Genomic DNA, 19494 nt, shown 5'->3' on the forward strand with positions numbered 1-19494 from the left:
CAAATCAAATTATTAAAGCTTACTTTTAGAGAACAGCAGCAGTTTCTGATTAGGGCCCCTAAGTCTCCATGAACGTAGGACATCAACTACATGCCAACTGGTTGTTTGGTAGTTTTTCTGTCCCACCATCACAAACGAGAACATGGAGTTTGCAAGAAACTGTTCTGTGTTTTAGTCAGATGAAACTAAAACTGAGCTTTCCTCAAACACTCTGGATGGGTTTCTTTCGAAACAAAGGAGGAAGCATCTTTATCCGAACTGAGTAGTGTGGAATATCTGTCATGCTGTGGGCCCTTTTCTCTCCTAGTTTCCCTGTAAGCCTCTTTAAAGAGCCAATATTAGTAGATGTAAGAGAAATGTAATCCCTTGATCAGCTGGATGCACTCTTGTTTCTGTTTTGTAAAAATGAGCAGAAATTCCCTTCAGCTTGTTGAGAGAATTAAAAAAATATATATTTTTATAGGTGTTGTGTAACAGAAGCAGCAGAGTAAAGAAGATTTGTTGCAGTCATATTGATCAATCTGATAAATTCAAGACCTTTATCAGTGTGTCGAGGGTTTACAGTCATCAGGAACAAAGAAGCCAAACAAATGTCCAACACAGAGAAGATACTTCATTCTCTTGACTGAGTCTGACAACAGTTTGAAGCATTCCAAGTGAAGATTTATTCAACTCCTTGGAGCATAAATTGTTGTTCCTTGCAATTGGATTTTTACTATAAATGCAGATGTGATAACCTTTTTGTTCCTGCCTGATTGTTGGCTGTTAGACAGAGAGCCCTGGTTCTTGGAGCCACATGCATCATTTTGATTCTTGTTATGCTGATGGTATGAACCTGCCTCTGCCCGTCTTCCTTCCTCTGATGGAGAACGTTTCCTGGGGGACCGAACTCTGTTGATGGGTGGTAATGTACCTTACTTGCTACCCTGTGGCTATTTCCTCAACACTCATCACCTGTAAATCATCTTACAAAGACAGATGAAGTGAGGAAAAATTCACGAGAAAAAAAAGGCGAAGCAGGTAGAGGAGATGAGCTGAACCAAAAAAAGCACCCAGAGCAGAGGAAAGGAAGTTAATGAGATGTAAAGCCAAGCTTCTTTTTCCTCTGAGAAGTGTTTTCCTGTGAAGATATTGGCTTCTTCCTGTAGTTTGTACAACAAAGCAGGGATTTCTCCTTTAACTTGGCTTTTCTCCACTGGTATGTGGTTAGAGGTTTCTAATTAGTGAAATAAGATGGGTCCCCTGGGATTCTGATCAATAATTCTATAACTCCTCATGCTGACTCTGTTTTTGAGGGAAACCTTTTCCATTCATTATCTCTTTTTTTAAGTGATAATAATACAATAATGCATTCCTGGCATTATCTCAGACTCATGGTGGTGCAGAAATAAGGATAGAATGTAAATTGTTTTATTGGTTCAGTATCTCGTTGATAAGGCAGTCTGGTATTACCGATAGAAGAACAATACATGGTATTTGGTTGCATTGTCTGACAGAAGGATGAAAATTACCACTAATTTTAAAGAGAGAGATGAATTAAAACCCTTGTTTTAATTCACTGATTAAATGTAATAACAGTGAAAGAAAATGTGATGAGAGGTCTATATATATATATATATATGTATATATATATATATATATATATATATATATATCAACAACAGGGTTACATGGAGACACACAGGAAAGACAACCAATAATGCTAACACCTAAGAACAATTTAGGACAACCAGTTAAGCTAAGATGGATGTTTTTTTTTTTTTTTGCTGATTGAAGGAAACTGAAGTTCACAGGGACTCACTCCGCACAGAGAAAATCCAGCCAAGATTTTTACTACCCACCAAATGCCTACAAGACAACAGATTTAACACCTGCCCAGTCGTGCAGTCCTTTAGTTTGTTCTAACCTCACTGACTCAATAGCTGTTTGATTTTATGTGGGGGGAAAAGCAGTTTTTCACTTCAGCAGTTTTTGTTTTTTACTGAGTCTAGTCATGTGCGCATAGATGTCACATCTGTTGTGCAACTCTTTTAACCTGTTTGTATCAAATCATTTATTTCCTGTTAATTGCCTCTTGTTGATATGACTGCGGCCTAGATTTTTATATTTTATGACTTTCTATTTGATTTTCTCTCCGTTCGCTCTGGTTTATCTTCTGTGTTTATATGTTGCAGGTGACAGGACTGAGCGTGTCCCCTGGGAAGGATCAGCTGGTTGTGTTTCACACCAAGGACAGTCGGGATCTCGTGGTGTGCCTGCAGGGCATGGTGCCTGCCAATGAGAGCCGCATCGGGGAGCTGGTTGGCACCCTGCTCAGTCATTTCAAGAGGTTAGCAATCAGGGGGCCGTGATAACAAGTATTGGACAACACAGGCTGCCAAAAAGCAGGATTTATATTGTATTTGCTGTCTAAAAATGTTTAACTTAAAAAAAAAAAAAAAACACACTCCGCAACATTTAGCTCATTGTCCCCACTTAAACTTTTACCATTTAATTTTATTTGCAGCATCACTGTAGCAGGAGTCACGCAAGCTGAAAACATTCTTTGTTTGTGTCCTAAATGAAAGTGAGGAGCTCGTGTGTGATATTGACTGAGGTGACCTCGGGTGGCAGGATTATGGGGCAGGAAGAGGACACAATCATTCCTGTCCTCAGTTAGACTGTAGTGTTCCCTCAGTGTGAGCTCTGTTGTGTTCAGGACACTAACTTCACAAGATGGATTTTGGCTGTTGCTGAAGGGGAAAAATGTCTGTCCAGCATGTTAAACAGTCATACGTTGTCAGTAAATGAAAGAGTTTTAATTGACGTGTCATAGTAATGGCTCTGTCCGTGAGAGAAGGGCCAGATACAGTAAACAGGCTTTGATTTAAACCATCCCTGTGGCAGGATGTTGCCATTACCTTTGTGGAGGTGATGTGGTCAGCATGATGTGCAGTGCAACGCATTTATTTTCCTCCGTAGCCTGTGGCAAAATGCAAACAAAACTTCTTAAAGTTTTCTTTCAGCAATTTAACAATGTTGCCACATCTGTTTTTGCTTAAGGCCATGTCTGTCTGGTTTATATCAAGAAAAGGTTTTTTGAAGTCAGAAATTATTAGGCAATCAGTCGCTCATTTACTGAACAGAGGCTCTCTGATGCGTTTGGACCTTTCTCCTTACTTAAACTCTGAGCTTTATTTGATTCATCAGACTGAATTTTAGCAGACAGCAGATTTAAAGTAATTTGAAGTACCCATAGCTGGCATTCCTCGTCTGCTCCGTTTTGTGTATTGTCCTGTTGTCCTAGCATGATTTTATTTAGACATTAGTACTAATAGAAAGGAAGCTTAATTGGATTAGGGGTAAGTTACCTGCAATCTCCAAATTCTCAAACATGTGTACAAGTGTTTTGTTGTAAGATCTCTCTCTAATCATTCCTGGATGCGCCAGTGACTGAATCAGGGTACGTGTAATTGACAAGTCCCCACTTTCATTTACATGCCTTATTGTGATCTGTTCTCACAACAGTTTGTCTGAAACATGATCGTGTGTTGCAGGATGCCGCCACATCTGTTCGTTTCCTGTAGTTGTGTGTGAGGAAGGTGTTAGCATGCTCCATCACTGCCATTCTGTGATGGTATCTCATGCTATTATGGAGCTCATTTCTCTGTCGGCGCCAGGAATGAGGGAGGCCTCCATTGAGCCTTGTGTAATGACCCGCCATGTGTTTCACATTCAGACTCATCCATCACTGTGAAGCCCTGACAGAACAAAGGCAACACCAGCATGTGGAAAGTGGTGTGGATATATATGTGTCTTGTTTATCTGTGTTTTTCTGCCTGTGGAGGGATTCCTGTAGGTCAGTCTGCATATGATTACTTGTATATCTGATGCCATAGGTTGTTTTTCGTGCTGGTCTGCCTCTGCAGCTCCTCATATATGTAGCGTTAACCTTTGTCTCTCTTACAACATGCTTCAAAGAAAGCAAGACGCACAACAGCAAGCAGGCAGATGGAAGGGCAGCTTACTGCAGCATCAAGGCAGCACTTTATTCAGCTGATAGTGACAGCAAGGCCAACACTGCCACTGGATATAGACTGTCCTCTAGATACCTGATTTCCACTGTGGTTCCAGTTTTGTTTTATTTATTTATTTTTTTTCGGTAGTTTCCAAATTAATTTGATGTGTATTTTGTGTTTCGTCATAAATTTGAACTTTATGTGTGGTTCTGATTTAGCAATAGCATCAAATATTAAGTTATCTCCACATCCTGCTGGTTGCCTCTAACTGAAGTGACTCAGAGATTTCTGCAGCATTTTGTAAGAGGATAACCCTCTTATCAGCCTCGACTTTGTCTGCAGAAATTCAGAAATAGTTCATTCTTATTTTGCATAAAAAAGGATTGGAATAAGATTCCCATTCCTTCACCTTCCCTCCTCCTCTCTCCATCCCCATTTCATGCTTTTATTCCGCATGCCTATTTTTAACTACATCCCCCCATTGTTATCACTTGGGCTTCTAACGGAGCCCCTTCAGCCCCATCATTCTCCGCCTCTTGTTCACGCTGTCTCGTTTCCTCCTGACTCCCACTTTCTTCATTTCTGGCAAGGAAGCAATGAAATATTTAAAGCTGCGCTGCTGCTTCTGAGCTCTATATTTATACAAGACAGATGCACATCGTTCCTCAATTTATTTTCTGAACTGTTTTCATTTATCTCAGTCAGTTTCCAGTAAACGGATGAATAAACCCAAGTTTTTAAATTCTCCGATTAATTTAAAATCAGAGAATCGGAGAATAAAATCAGAGAATACAAAATTGAAAATAGTTTTGTCACGTTGCAGTTTCCGTAGTCTTCCATTTACAAAAATAATGACACTTAAAAGTTGGAATTAATTCTTATGGGTAAGAAGATTACAGTTTTCTTCAATTGGCTAATTCTCTCCACTTCTACTTGTTTTTAGTCAATTATCAAAAAGACTCCTGAAATGTACTCCTTTGCTGAAAATGAATATAAAAAAAATAAGGAGATTGGTGGTTTAAAGGTTTAACAGTTCTGTAAATATAAGATGCTAAGCTAACTGCATTCATTGTTGCAAAATTATTCACACACTTCTGAACATTTCCACATTGAGTCACAAATAATTTCAAAATTGTATGTTTTAGGAGAGATGATATGCTATGAATAGACCAACACAAAGTAGGACATAAATGTGAAGTGGAATTAAAGTAAGATGTGGTTTGCGATTCAGTGGACCCCCACCTATTTGCACAGAGATGCACCATGCCCACTCTGACAGAGTTTAAGATAGTTTACAAAGAGATGACAAGGACATGACCCCAAAGACTTTTTCCTGTAATTACAGTAAAAGGTGTACCATACCATGCATCACTGTCCTTCTAATTCACAATATCTATTCCAAGCAGTGAGGATAATGCATATCTCTGTTTTATACACACATAATTACATTTAAGTATTTCTTGAGAATATAATGACTGAGAGAACAAATCCGTTATCTTTTCATTGAGGGTAGAGTTTATTTTCTGGACATTGTACAATTTATGGACATTTAAACTAATTGTTTTCTTGACTCGGTGAAACCCACAACTGTGCTTCAAATGGTTTTCCCATTTACTTATGTTGTGAACAGGTGACCCACAGACAAATGACTAAAGTCAGAAATGTCTCATAGATGTACAAACACAATATCCCTAAATGCCACAATTTTCTGAATGACTGAGAAGTTTTATCTCATTCAGTTTTTCCATCAGTTCTTCAAATTTATATCTGAGTCACTTCTGCATCTTGCTCTTCTGCTCGTGTTCACCTCACTACCCCCTCCACTGAGCCAAAATGGAAAAATAGCTTGTTATTGAATTATTCATCCTCAACCCCAATTCTCACAGGTGGAAAGCTGCAAGTTTTCTACCCACTGGAATCAACCTATTTATGCAAAAATATTCTTTTCATCCAAAATCAGGAGAAATCAGCCATGTTGAAAGGTGACATTAAACGTGTATGGATCATGTTGTTCAAGCTGTGTCAATCACAGTTGATCGTCACGGTCTCATACTTCTCCATTGTCCCTGCATGTCAGTCAGCACCTAAAGACTAAGTTGTTTGCAGACCTAGGTTCTGTATTTCCTAATTGTCAGGATTTCTGCAGTTTTCCTGTTCTGGAAACCGAAAGATTTCTAAGGAAAGCAGAGAATCATTTCCCCCCACCGATGAGTCACTGCCACTGAAATTCCACAAATACATTATCTCCACATGTGCAGTATGTCTTCTACCACATACCTGTTGTTCTGTGGCCATCTTTGAATTTAAATCTATAAGTCTAATGATGACTTACAGCAGAAATTTGCCATCGACATCTGATTTATCTCTGGAAATGTGTCAAATTTGGGCCTATGGAAAACTGTTTTTTTTTTTCTCCATTGTGTGAAGATGTTTCATCTGCTAAGCAGTCTGGTCATCATTCCTTCGGTCCATTTATAAAAATGAGAATAATGACATTCCTCTGCAGAGCAACTCTCTCGAGCTCTTTAATGGAGATCCCAGGGTTCTGTAAGAATGTGCATGTAGTCCCTCCAGCACCTTTTTGCTGGAGAATCCCAAAAAAAACTTCAAAAGGGAGCTGCTGAATACTGCAGTTTGTCAGATCCGTTTCAGGCTGTCACATGATTTTGACAGATTCCAGTTTCTCAATAAAGCTCATAATATATGGGATGTTAGCCTATTTTTAGCCTATCTGCAGTGAGTTCCCATTTATTATTAGCATGAGAAACAGGGTTTTCCTTATAAGTTTAAAGTAATACCATGTGATTACAGAAATTACCTTTTAAAATGTCTTTAGCATCTTATAATGGCAGCTTGCATTACCTTACCTCAACTATGAAGTTTCCAAAAAGGGTGACGGTATTTCTAAATGCAGCATGTTCTGTATCAAACAGAAGTCTTACAACATGAATGTACCACAGAGAGGCATGTTTTAGAAAATAATAATAATTAAAGCTGCAAGCAGCCTCGTGCGGCCCTCGCAGCAAGCGCTGCTCCGGCTCGCCGGCCACCGCGGAGTTACAGCAGCCACCCGTTTCCAGAGCGGCGCCGCTTCGCCATGGCCAGAACCGTCGCGAACCTTTCCGCCCGATCGCCGCCACACGACACGCGTCGTTCGCAGCGCTTCGACGACTCACAAAAAATCTGGCGCAGATCGGTCCATTTACGGCGGAGATATAGCGGATGGATTGACCTAGGGGGCGCAGTGGAGTCAAATTACATTTCAAAACATTTGAGCTCTTTAAAGGTTACCACAGGTCTTACATTTCAAGTTTGGTTCCAATCGGATCATCCATGTGTGATTTAAAGACAATCGTATGAATATGGCGAGGGTCTGACATTCGCCATCTGGCCACGCCCACACTGTTCAGCCAGCATTGACAGATGTCATCACCTTATCATTTTAAGTGGGTTTGCACTGGATTAAATCCATATAAAAAACAGAGAAAAGTTAGACATACTGCAGGAAAAAATGGTGACTTTCTGTGGGTAGTGGGTGGGGCTAATGAACTAATCATTCTATCCAGGCAGCAGCAGGCACATCTAAAGTCACCAGGTTACTCAGAACCCATCCAAACACAGAACAGATGCTTAGAACAGATAATGTGCCAAACTTTCTCCAGCTGAACAGAAACAAAACTGAAGTTATTATCTTTGGACCTAAAGAGGAACAATCTAGAGTCAGTGCAAAGCTTCAGTTATTACAACTAAAAATCAGCAATCAGGCCCGAATCCTGGGAGTAGTGATGGACACTGACCTGAACCTTCATAGCCACATAAAGACAGTCACAAAGATGGCCTACTATAACCTGAAGAACATTTCCAGGATTAAAGGACTAATGTCTCAGCCAGATCTAGAGAAACTCATCCATGCGTTTATCTTCAGCCACATTGATTATTACAACTGCCTTCACAGGTCTGTCCAACCAATCAAACAGCTGCAGCTGATCCATAATGCTGCTGCTCGTGTTCTCACTAAAACCAGGAAGATAGAGCACATAACACCAGTTTTAAAGTCCCTCCACTGGCTCCCTGTAGCTCAAACAATAGACTTTAAAATACTGTTGTTAGTTTATAAATCACTGAATGGTTTAGCACCACAATACATTAAAGATTTGCTGCTGTTGTATCAACCTTCCAGACCTCTCAGGTCTTCTGGTTCTGGTCTGCTCTACATCCCCAGAACCAAATGAGGAGAAGCAGCATTTAGCATCTATGCACCACAAATCTGGAACAAACTTCCAGAAAATTGTAAAAGAGCTGAAACACTGACTTCCTTTAAATCTAAATTAAAAACCCACTTGTTTAGAGTTGTATTTGAAATGTAATAAATTGCAAATGTATTGACAAAACCTGACTTGATGTTTTGTTTTGATTGTTGATTCTATGTTGCATTGTGTTTTTGTCTTTGATTTGGTGTAAAGCACTTTTAAATGCCTTGCTGCTGAAATGTGCTTTCTTTAACTAGGAAGAAAGTAAACAGATCTCAAAGCAAAAATTAATCCCTTAAAGCTCACATAAATGCTGAAGAGCCATGGCATTAAAATTAAAATTAATTTAAACTCTAATTTAAACTCTAAGAATGAGTTTAAAGTTCATTCAAATCATTGATTTTTATTTGATTTGATCAAAATCAAAACAAATTTTGTTTTGATTTCAAACAAAATCCGATTTGAAAAAATAAATAAAAAATTCACTGTGAAAATGTCAAATATTTACAAAAATATTTTTTATAATTTAGAATTACAATATATACTGTAAATTTCTTAAACTGATGTAAAAATATTGCAAACAACAGTTTTACAACATTATTAGCATGAAAATTAAGGCAATTCTTCATTCGTTTCTATGCAATTTTTGAAAAAAACATCATAAGTCAAAACAAGGGAGCTGCGTTAGCTTGACTGTCAACCGTCATATTCAACCCTTCGAGGGTGGGGGGATGGAGGCGTGCGTGCGTGTGTGCTAAAGATCGAGCCAGAACCGCACACAGTAAAAATCTCTGCTGGGATCCAAACCGCTCTTAGAACTACCGGAGGTTCAAATTCTGCTTATTCATTTTTAGCTTACAGAAACAGCACCAAATAAACAAAACCGAACTGAGAAATAAGATTTAAGCTTTGGCGTGCGCTTACATAAGATGTTTTCGCTGGGATGCAAACCGCTCTTAGAAGTACCGGAGGTTCAAATAAAAAAAGCGAACTGAGAAATAAGATTTAAGCTTTGGCGTGCGCTACGTACAAGATGTTTTGACAGAGAATCTTTTTTTTTTCTCCACAATTTTGTTAATTATAAAGATGATTCAATAATAAAAATATCAGAAATTCTTCTTTTCTTACTTCAGGGAAAATTAATAAGCAGAGTGCAGCTGCAGGCGCTGCTCTCTCCGATAAAATCCTGCATGCTTCTGTGCACGTAGATAGCTTAGCTGCGTTAGCTTGACTGTGAACCGTCATATTCATATTCTGTTCTCTAGTGCTAATAAGTGATATAAACGCAAATATAGGAGATGGAAATGTATACTTACATAATAAAACGCACATGCAGACGGGATTAAGGAAGGATTGATCGTTAATGTTATCCGTGGAGGCTATTTTTATCCCAACGAGCCAGCAGAAGTATCGAAAACAACGTAACTGTGGAACTACAAAATACACAGATGCATCTTTGGGAATTGCAGTGGTAAAATGTACACATAGTCATGTATGGCGTGATAGTGACACCAAGTGGTTAATATCGCCATTACAGCACCTCTCTCATACTGTGTAATTCGCCTTATTCATGTGTGGAGTAACAGTGACACCAAGAGGACTTAATGGGAATAACATATGTTTTTTTCTAAAAAATCTAAAATTACAGAAAATCCGTTGAATTTAGAATATGGCTACAAGAGACTTTTTTGTTCGTCCTGAAAAGATACACATATGTACCAAGTTTGGTAATTCTACGTTGACGCATGGCTTGAGGCTGATCATTTAAAATTTTCTAGCCGGCGCCATAAATACATTAGGCCACGCCCACCAAATTTTATTATGGATTTCTTTCAGGGGGTGGATAAGGATCCATCCTAGTGAGTTTGGAACAGCTCGGCCCAAAACTGTGGAAATCAGAGCCAAACGTATGACAGCGGCGTTAGAGGTCACTTCGCCACGCCGCCACGCCCACCTGCTCCATCAAAGCCGGTCGGGGCTGGAATCCAAAATACACCAGAATGTCTTCTGTGTCTGGAAAAACTTTCAAGTTGATTAGGTCAAAGGTGTAAGATAGCGACCGTTCCCAGTAAAACATGACACTTCCTGTTCTCAGGGGACGTGGCCTGAGTGATGTCATCATTTGACCACAGGGTCTTTTGGGTCAATCCATGATGATCAATCACTGAAAGTTTGGTTCCTCTGAGAGTTTTACTGTAGGAGTTATAAAAGTTTTATGTTTCACGGCGAATAGTCAAAGTTTGACACATAGCCACGCCCACATACTTTGAAGTACGAGAATTCCTTTGATAACTTTTGACCTTTGATGCCTCAAGTGTGTGCTGAGCGATTTTGAAGTCTGTATCTGAAAAACTGTAGGAGGAGTTCGATCAAATACGAAGGCTGTAAACATCAAAAATGGGGTCAATTTTAGAACTTCATTCCAAAATGGCCGACTTCCTGTTGGGTTGAGACCATGACTCCAAGAGACTTTTTTGTACATCAGGACAATATACAGATGTGTAACAAGTTTCATAATTCTATGTTAGAGTATGGCTTGGGGCTGATCATTTAAAATCTTCTAGGGGGCGCTATAGAAAAATTAGGCCACGCCCACCAAATTTTATTATGGATTCCTGTCTTGGGGTGGATAAAGATCCATCCTAGTGAGTTTGGAGAAGTTTGGCCCAAAACTGTGGAAATTCAGAGCCAAGCGTATGACAGCGGCGTTAGAGGTCACTTCGCCACGCCGCCACGCCCACCTGCTCCATCAAAGCCGGTCGGGGCTGGAATCCCTTATAGAGCCACATGTTTCCTGTCTGTTAACACAGTTTCATGTTGATTATTTCAAAGGTGTAACATAGGGACCGTTCCCAGTAAAACATGACACTTCCTGTTCTCAGGGGGCGTGGCCTTAGTGATGTCATCATTTGACCCCAGGGTATTTTAGGTCAACCCATGATGCTCAATCACTGAAAGTTTGGTTCCTCTGAGAGTTTTAGTGTAGGAGTTATAACTGTTTAGAGTTTCGTGGCGAGTTGGTGAACTTTGACCCCTGCTAGCCCCCCTTCAGCATACTCAAAAAGTCACCGTTTTGATAACTTTTAATCGGCTATGCCTTATGATCAGACTGACCGAGTTTGAAGCCGATCAATCGAAATCCCTAGGAGGAGTTCGATCAAATACGAAGGGTGTAAACGGCAAAAATCGGGTCAAAATGTGACCTTCGATCCAAAATGGCCGACTTCCTGTGATACTTGGACTATGACAATTATTGTAAATTCTGAGCGTCTTGGGGAGCTCTACAACTGTACCAAATTTCAAGTCTCTACGACAAAGTAAGTGAATAGCAAAGGGTCTTTTGAAAATTGCTAGGTGGCGCTGTTGAGCCATTTTTTGTGCGATTTTTGCGACGACCTTAAAATTCAAAATTTTTCACCAGTCTCTATGCTTCCGCCAAGTTTGGTGAGTTTTTGAATATGATAAATCCCCCAAAAAGGCCCCTCTTTTGGGGGGCAGAATAATAAGAAGAAGAATTAAAGCTGCAAGCAGCCTCGTGCGGCCCTCGCAGCAAGCGCTGCTCCGGCTCACCGGCCACCGCGGAGTTCCAGCCGCCGCGGAAGCTCTCGCGCCGTTTCCAGAGCAGCGCCCTCGCCGCCCAGCAGGGAGCCGTCATGAACCTTCCCCGCCCAATCGCCTGCCAGACGACACACGTGAATGCGTTCGGCAGCGCTCCTCGACGACTCACAAAAAATCTGGCGCAGATCGGTCCATTTACGGCGGAGATATAGCTGATGGATTAACCTAGGGGGCGCAGTGGAGTCAAATTACATTTCAAAACATTTCAGCTCTTTAAAGGTTACCACAGGTCTTACATTTCAAGTTTGGTGCCAATCGGATCATCCATGTGTGATTTAAAGACAATCGTATGAATATGGCGAGGGTCTGACATTTGCAATTTGGCCACGCCCACACTGTTCAGCCAGCATTGACAGATGTCATCTAAAAGTTGCAGGACAGCGGCCCTTGAGGACTGGAGTTTGACACCCCTGCTGTAAGAAGATGGTTGGATAAATAATTTTAATATAAAATAATATGATTTCTTCAATAGCTTCCAATTTGGCCCATTAACTCAAAATCAAGGTGAAATTGTTCTACTAGAGAGTATAGATGAAGCACATTCATCTTTATTACATTTGACCCCTTTTTTATTTAACTTATTTTGTATTTAAAAAATATACTCTATATAAAAAAAAATTCATAAAATGTATTACCTCACATTATCATCACATTTGTTAGCTGTAATGTTCAATTACATAAAATTGGAGGACAGGATCAATTTCATTACATGTTCACTTCTTACCTGAAATGTTAAATACAACAAATATTTACTTTAAGTGTGACAGTTTAACCTTAGTGATGTCACCATTTGACCACATGACGATTAATCACTGAAAGTTTGGTTCCTCTGAGGTCCGTCTACTGTGAAAATCACATTGAGCTTTGCCAATTCTTAATTGTAAGCTATTTTATAATGGTAACATCAACAATGTGTATCCACTGATAAGGTTGAACTGAAGAGGAGATTGTCCAAAAAATAAAAACGTGAGTAATTTATGTGGTCCACTGCTGTGTGGAAAACTCTAAGAATTACTTTAAAGCCCCACACCCCACCCCCGCCTCCAGGTTCTGCGTTCTGACCCTGCTTAATATCATAGCTCAGCGCTCCTCCTGCTCATATTTGTGACACTTATCTCAATATTAATAATTATAGTGCCGTTAAGTTTCCATTATAATTCTTAGCAACTACGGACACGTTCATTCGTGGCTGTTTTCACCTTTTTTGGACCAGTTTATTTTATTGTCTAATAAATAAAATTCACTTCCTGTCAACACCTTTGAGGTAATATCGTTTAATAGGTTTGCCAGGCAAACTTTTAACTGTAAGGATATTTTGAAAGTACTAAACTCCACAGCTTTGAGTGTGCAGCCCATGTACGGTTCAAACAAAATAATGTGGCTTCCATTAAATGAGCAAGAAATTGTTTAGCATATCAGACTCACCAGAATCCACATCTCTGCAGCAAACACGTTGATAAGTTGGAATGCAACAACAGGACATCTCACCGCTAATACCCATGACATCTGTCTCCTATTCGTTAGGTCCGACAGCTTAGCTACGTTAGCTTGACTGTCAACCGTCATATTCACCTTCGGGGAACGGGGATTTGCGTGTGCGTTATAAAGATCGAACTGCACACATATCATGACGGCTTGATTGATCGTGAATGTTATCCGTGGAGGCTATTTTTATCCCAACGAGCCAGCCATTGCTACGTATATGTGGGCGGCGGAGGGGGAGGAGGGGTGGGGGCGTGCGAAAACCAACTGAGAAATAAGATTTAAGCTTTGGCATGCGCTACGTACAAGATGTTTTGAAACAATGTTTCCACAATTTTCGTAATTATAAAGATGATTCAAAAATAAAAATATCAGAAATTCTTCTTTTCTTTTTTTACTTCAGGGAAAATTAATAAGCAGCCGTACAGCTGCAGGCGCTGCTCTCTCCGTTAAATCATGCATGCTTCGGTGCACTTCGATAGCTTAGCTGCGTTAGCTTGACTGTCAACCGTCATATTCAGTTCTCTAGTGCTAATAAGTGATATAAACGCAAATATAGGAGATGGAAATGTATACTTACATAATAAAAACGCACATGCAGACGGGATTAAGGAAGGATTGATCGTTAATGTTATCCGTGGAGGCTATTTTTATCCCAACGAGCCAGCAGAAGTATCGAAAACAACGTAACTGTGGAACTACAAAATACACAGATGCATCTTTGGGAATTGCAGTGGTAAAAATGTACACATAGTCATGTATGGCGTGATAGTGACACCAAGTGGTTAATATCGCCATTACAGCACCTCTCTCATACTGTGTAATTCTCGCCTTATTCATGTGTGGAGTAACAGTGACACCAAGAGGACTTAATGGGAATAACATATTTTTTTTTCTAAAAAATCTAAAATTACAGAAAATCCGTTGAATTTAGAATATGGCTCCAAGAGACTTTTTTGTTCGTCCTGAAAAGATACACATATGTACCAAGTTTGGTAATTCTAGGTTAAAGCATGTCTTGGGGCTGATCATTTAAAATTTTCTAGCCGGCGCCATAAATACATTAGGCCACGCCCACCAAATTTTATTATGGATTTCTTTCAGGGGGTGGATAAAGATCCATCCTAGTGAGTTTGGAACAGCTCGGCCCAAAACTGTGGAAATCAGAGCCAAACGAATGACAGCGGCGTTAGAGGTCACTTCGGCACGCCGCCACGCCCACCTGTTCCATCCAAGCCGGTCGGGGCTGGAATCTTCAATACAGCAACATGTTTTCTGTCTATGGAAAAAGTTTCAAGTTGATTAGTTCAAAGGTGTAAGATAGCGACCGTTCCCAGTAAAACATGACACTTCCTGTTCTGAGGGGGCGTGGCCTTAGTGATGTCATCATTTGACCACAGGGTCTTTTAGGTCAACCCATGATGATCAATCACTGAAAGTTTGCTTCCTCTGACAGTTTTAGTGTAGGAGTTATAAGAGTTTTATGTTTCACGGCAAATAGTCAAAGTTTGACACATAGCCACGCCCACATACTTTGACGTACGAGAATTCCTTTGATAACTTTTCACCTTTGATGCCTCAAGTGTGTGCTGAGCGATTTTGAAGTCTGTATCTGAAAAACTGTAGGAGGAGTTCGATCAAATACGAAGGCTGTAAACATCAAAAATGGGGTCAATTTTGGAACTTCATTCCAAAATGGCCGACTTCCTGTTGGGTTGAGACCATGGCTCCAAGAGACTTTTTTGTACATCAGGACAATATACAGATGTGTAAGAAGTTTCGTAATTATAGGTTATAGCATGGCTTGGGGCTGATCATTTTAAATTTTCTAGGGGGCGCCATAAAGAAATTAAGCCACGCCCACCAAATTTTATTATGGATTCCTGTCGGGGGGTGGATAAAGATCCATCCTAGTGAGTTTGGAGAAGCTTTGCCCAAAACTGTGGAATTCAGAGCCAAACGAATTAGAGGTCACTTCGCCACGCCGCCACGCCCACCTGCGCCATCGAAGCCGGTCGGGGCTGGAATCCAAAATACACCCACATGTCTTCTTTCTCTGGAAAAAGTTTCCAGTTGATTAGTTCAAAGGTGTCAGATAGCTACCGCTCAGACTAAAACATGACACTTCCTGTTCTCAGGGGGCGTGGCCTTTGTAATGTCATCATTTCACCACAGGGTCTTTTAGGTCAACCCACGATGATCAATCACTGAAAGTTTGGTTCCTCTGAGAGTTTTAGTGAAGGAGTTATAACTGTTTTGAGTTTCGTGGCGAGTTGGTGAACTTTGACCCCTGCTATCCCCCCTTCAGCATGCTCAAAAACTCACCATTTTGATAACTTTGAATCGCCCATGCCTTCTGATCAGACTCACCAAGTTTGAAGCCGATCAATCAAAATCCCTAGGAGGAGTTCGATCAAATACCAATGCTGTAAACGGCCAAAATGGGGTCAAAACGTGACCTTCAATCAGAAATGGCCGACTTCCTGTGATACTTGCAGTATGACATTAATTATAAATTCTGAGCATCTTGGGGAGCTCTACAACTGTACCAAATTTCAAGTCTCTACGACGAAGTAAGTGAATAGCAAAGGGTCTTTTGAAAATTGCTAGTTGGCGCTGTTGAGCCATTTTTTTTTAGATTTTTGCGTCGACCTTAAAATACGTAAATTTTAAACAGTCTCTATGCGTCCGCCAAATTTGGTGAGTTTTTGAATATGATAAAGCCTCCAAAAAGGCAATTCATTTGGAGGAAGAATAATAATTAAAGCTGCAAGCAGCCTCGTGCGGCCCTCGCAGCAAGCGCTGCTCCGGCTCGCCGGCCACCGCGGAGTTACAGCAGCCGCGGACGCTCTCGCACCGTTTCCAGAGCCGGCGCCCGCTCGCCGCAGCAGGAGCCGTCGCGAACCTTCCCCGCCCGATCGCCCGCCTCACAACACACGCGAATGTGTTCCGCAGCGCTCCCCGACGACTCACGAAAAATCTGGCGCAGATCGGTCCATTTACGGCGGAGATATAGCGGATGGATTGACCTAGGGGGCGCAGTGGAGTAAAATTACATTTCAAAACATTTGAGCTCTTTAAAGGTTACCACAGGTCTTACATTTCAAGTTTGGTTCCAATCGGATCATCCATGTGTGATTTAAAGACAATCGTATGAATTTGGCGAGGGTCTGACATTCGCCACCTGGCCACGCCCACACTGTTCAGCCAGCATTGACAGATGTCATCAAGTTATAATTTTAAGTCAGTTTGCACTGGATGAAATAAAGCATGGCTTGGGGCTGATCATTTAAAATTTTCTAGGGGGCGCCATAAATACATTAGGCCACGCCCACCAAATTTTATTATGGATTTCTTTCAGGGGGTGGATAAAGATCCATCCTAGTGAGTTTGGAACAGCTCGGCCCAAAACTGTGGAAATCAGAGCCAAACGAATGACAGCGGCGTTAGAGGTCACTTCGGCATGCTGCCACGCCCACCTGCTCCATCCAAGCCGGTCGGGGCTGGAATCTTCAATACAGCAACATGTTTTCTGTCTATGGAAAAAGTTTCAAGTTGATTAGTTCAAAGGTGTAAGATAGTGACCGTTCCCAGTAAAACATGACATTTCCTGTTCTGAGGGGGCGTGGTCTTAGTGATGTCATCATTTGACCACAGGGTCTTTTAGGTCAACCCATGATGATCAATCACTGAAAGTTTGGTTCCTCTGAGAGTTTTACTGTAGGAGTTATAAGAGTTTTATGTTTCATGGCGAATAGTCAAAGTTTGACACATAGCTACGCCCACATACTTAATCGAGAATTCCTTTGATAACTTTTCACCTTTGATGCCTCAAGTGTGTGCTGAGCGATTTTGAAGTCTGTATCTGAAAAGCTGTAGGAGGAGTTCGATCAAATACAAAGGCTGTAAACATCAAAAATGGGGTCAATTTTGGAACTTCATTCCAAAATGGCCGACTTCCTGTTGGGTTGAGACCATGGCTCCAAGAGACTTTTTTGTACATCAGGACAATATACAGATGTGTAAGAAGTTTCGTAATTCTAGGTTAAAGCATGGCTAGGGGCTGGTCATTAAAAATTTTCTAGGGGGCGCCATTAAGAAATTAGGCCACGCCCACCAAATTTTATTATAGATTCCTGTCGGGGGGTGGGTAAAGATCCATCCTAGTGAGTTTGGAGAAGTTTGGCCCAAAACTGTGGAATTCAGAGCCAAACGTATGACAGCGGCGTTAGAGGTCACTTCGCCACGCCGCCACGCCCACCTGCTCCATCAAAGCCGGTCGGGGCTGGAATCCCTTATAGAGCCACATGTTTCCTGTCTGTTAACATAGTTTCATGTTGATTAGTTCAAAGTTGTAATATAGGGACCGTTCCCAGTAAAACATGACACTTCCTGTTCTCAGGGGGCGTGGCCTTAGTGATGTCATCATTTGACCCCAGGGTATTTTAGGTCAACCCATGATGCTCAATCACTGAAAGTTTGGTTCCTCTGAGAGTTTTACTGTAGGAGTTATAACTGTTTAGAGTTTCGTGGCGAGTCGGTGAACTTTGACCCCTGCTAGCCCCCCTTCAGCATACTCAAAAAGTCACCGTTTTGATAACTTTTAATCGGCCATGCCTTATGATCAGACTGACCGAGTTTGAAGCCGATCAATCGAAATCCCTAGGAGGAGTTCGATCAAATACGAAGGCTGTAAACGGCAAAAATCGGGTCAAAATGTGACCTTCGATCCAAAATGGCCGAGTTCCTGTGATACTTGCACCATGACAATAATTGTAAATTCTGAGCGTCTTGGGGAGCTCTACAACTGTACCAAATTTCAAGTCTCTACGACAAAGTAAGTGAATAGCAAAGGGTCTTTTGAAAATTGCTAGGTGGCGCTGTTGAGCCATTTGTTTTGCGATTTTTGCAACGACCTTAAAATACGTAAATTTTAAACAGTCTCTATGCGTCCGCCAAATTTGGTGAGTTTTTGAATATGTTAAAGCCTCCAAAAAGGCAATTCATTTGGGTGGAAGAATAATAAAGAATAATAAACAATACAGATACAATAGGCCTTCGCAGCGCTTTGCTGCTCGGGCCTAATAAACAGTACAAAAACAATAGGCCTTCGCAGCGCTTTGCTGCTCGGGCCTAATAATAAACAGTACAAAAACAATAGGCCTTCGCAGCGCTTTGCTGCTCGGGCCTAATAATTGCATCTTGCATCTCTCTGCTTCCTCTGACTTCATTTTAAACACCTCACTCATTCTGAAAATTACTAATTTGGAGGCTTACATTAGGAACAGCTTTCAAATTGATAGCACTTGTGTATAATACATTCATTGATTGGAAGAAGATAGGAAGCTAGAGGGGTGTTACCAGCAGCCTCTAAAACAGCAATTTGACTGGAAAGAGGGTGAAGAGAGATTTGGAAGACATGCAGCAAATGGCCCGAAACCCTGAATCAGACCGAGACGATCACTTCGATGATTAAAGTTGCTCATGGTTAGGTACGCCTGCTCAACCAACGGAGCCACTCAGTACCTGAAAAAGTTAGATTTTTGAGTTTCCTAATGCCATGCTGTCAATCAGCATTGATCAAGATGAAAATCTGACTTTAGTTGGCAACAAATTTCTAGTTTCTTTTTTTTAACATTATTTTGAACTAAAAATATCAAGATTAAAGAAAAGAAACGGGTAAATTACATTTTCTGTTTTTTTTGTTGTTGTTTTATATTCTACTTACTTAAGTGGTACAAGATTGTGACTGATTTATTGCATCCATTCATTCTTTCTTTCACTCCCCTCTAACCTCCTCCACATTAGTTATGTTCTTCCTCTTAATCCTCCTCCCACCTGATATTATGACTCAGCGCCAATGTGTAGACCTGTGCGCAGACCTCCATTGATCTGTCAGAGTTATATGGTCATATTGTGCTACAAAACCTCTCCCCGAAGACATCAACATTTAACTACCCCAACTGTCAGCTTTTGACAGTGCAGGAGGGCTTTGGTACGTGTCAGTGGGAAGGAGTGTGGAGAAGTGAGGGGGAAAGACTGAAAGTGTTGGAGTGAGGGAGGGAAGAAGGAGGAGATGAAGAAACGAGTTAAATGATGTCATAGAAAATGAGCAAAAAAACCAAAACAGTCGAGGATGGCGACTA

At 40.9% G+C, this 19494-nt stretch overlaps 1 protein-coding gene across 3 annotated transcripts in view; it reads left to right on the top strand.

Moving 5' to 3' along the window:
* Positions 1-19494, top strand: part of myo1d (myosin 1D) — a 113469-nt gene that overhangs the window by 73942 nt on the left and 20033 nt on the right. For all 3 annotated transcript variants that reach the window (XM_044103193.1, XM_044103194.1, XM_044103192.1), the window contains one exon: positions 2175-2329. In XM_044103193.1, coding sequence (XP_043959128.1) covers positions 2175-2329 — 155 coding nt within the window. The remainder of the gene's footprint in view (positions 1-2174; positions 2330-19494) is intronic.

Source organism: Gambusia affinis, linkage group LG20 (genome assembly GCF_019740435.1).
Source record: "Gambusia affinis linkage group LG20, SWU_Gaff_1.0, whole genome shotgun sequence".
Taxonomy (NCBI): Eukaryota; Metazoa; Chordata; class Actinopteri; order Cyprinodontiformes; family Poeciliidae; genus Gambusia; species Gambusia affinis.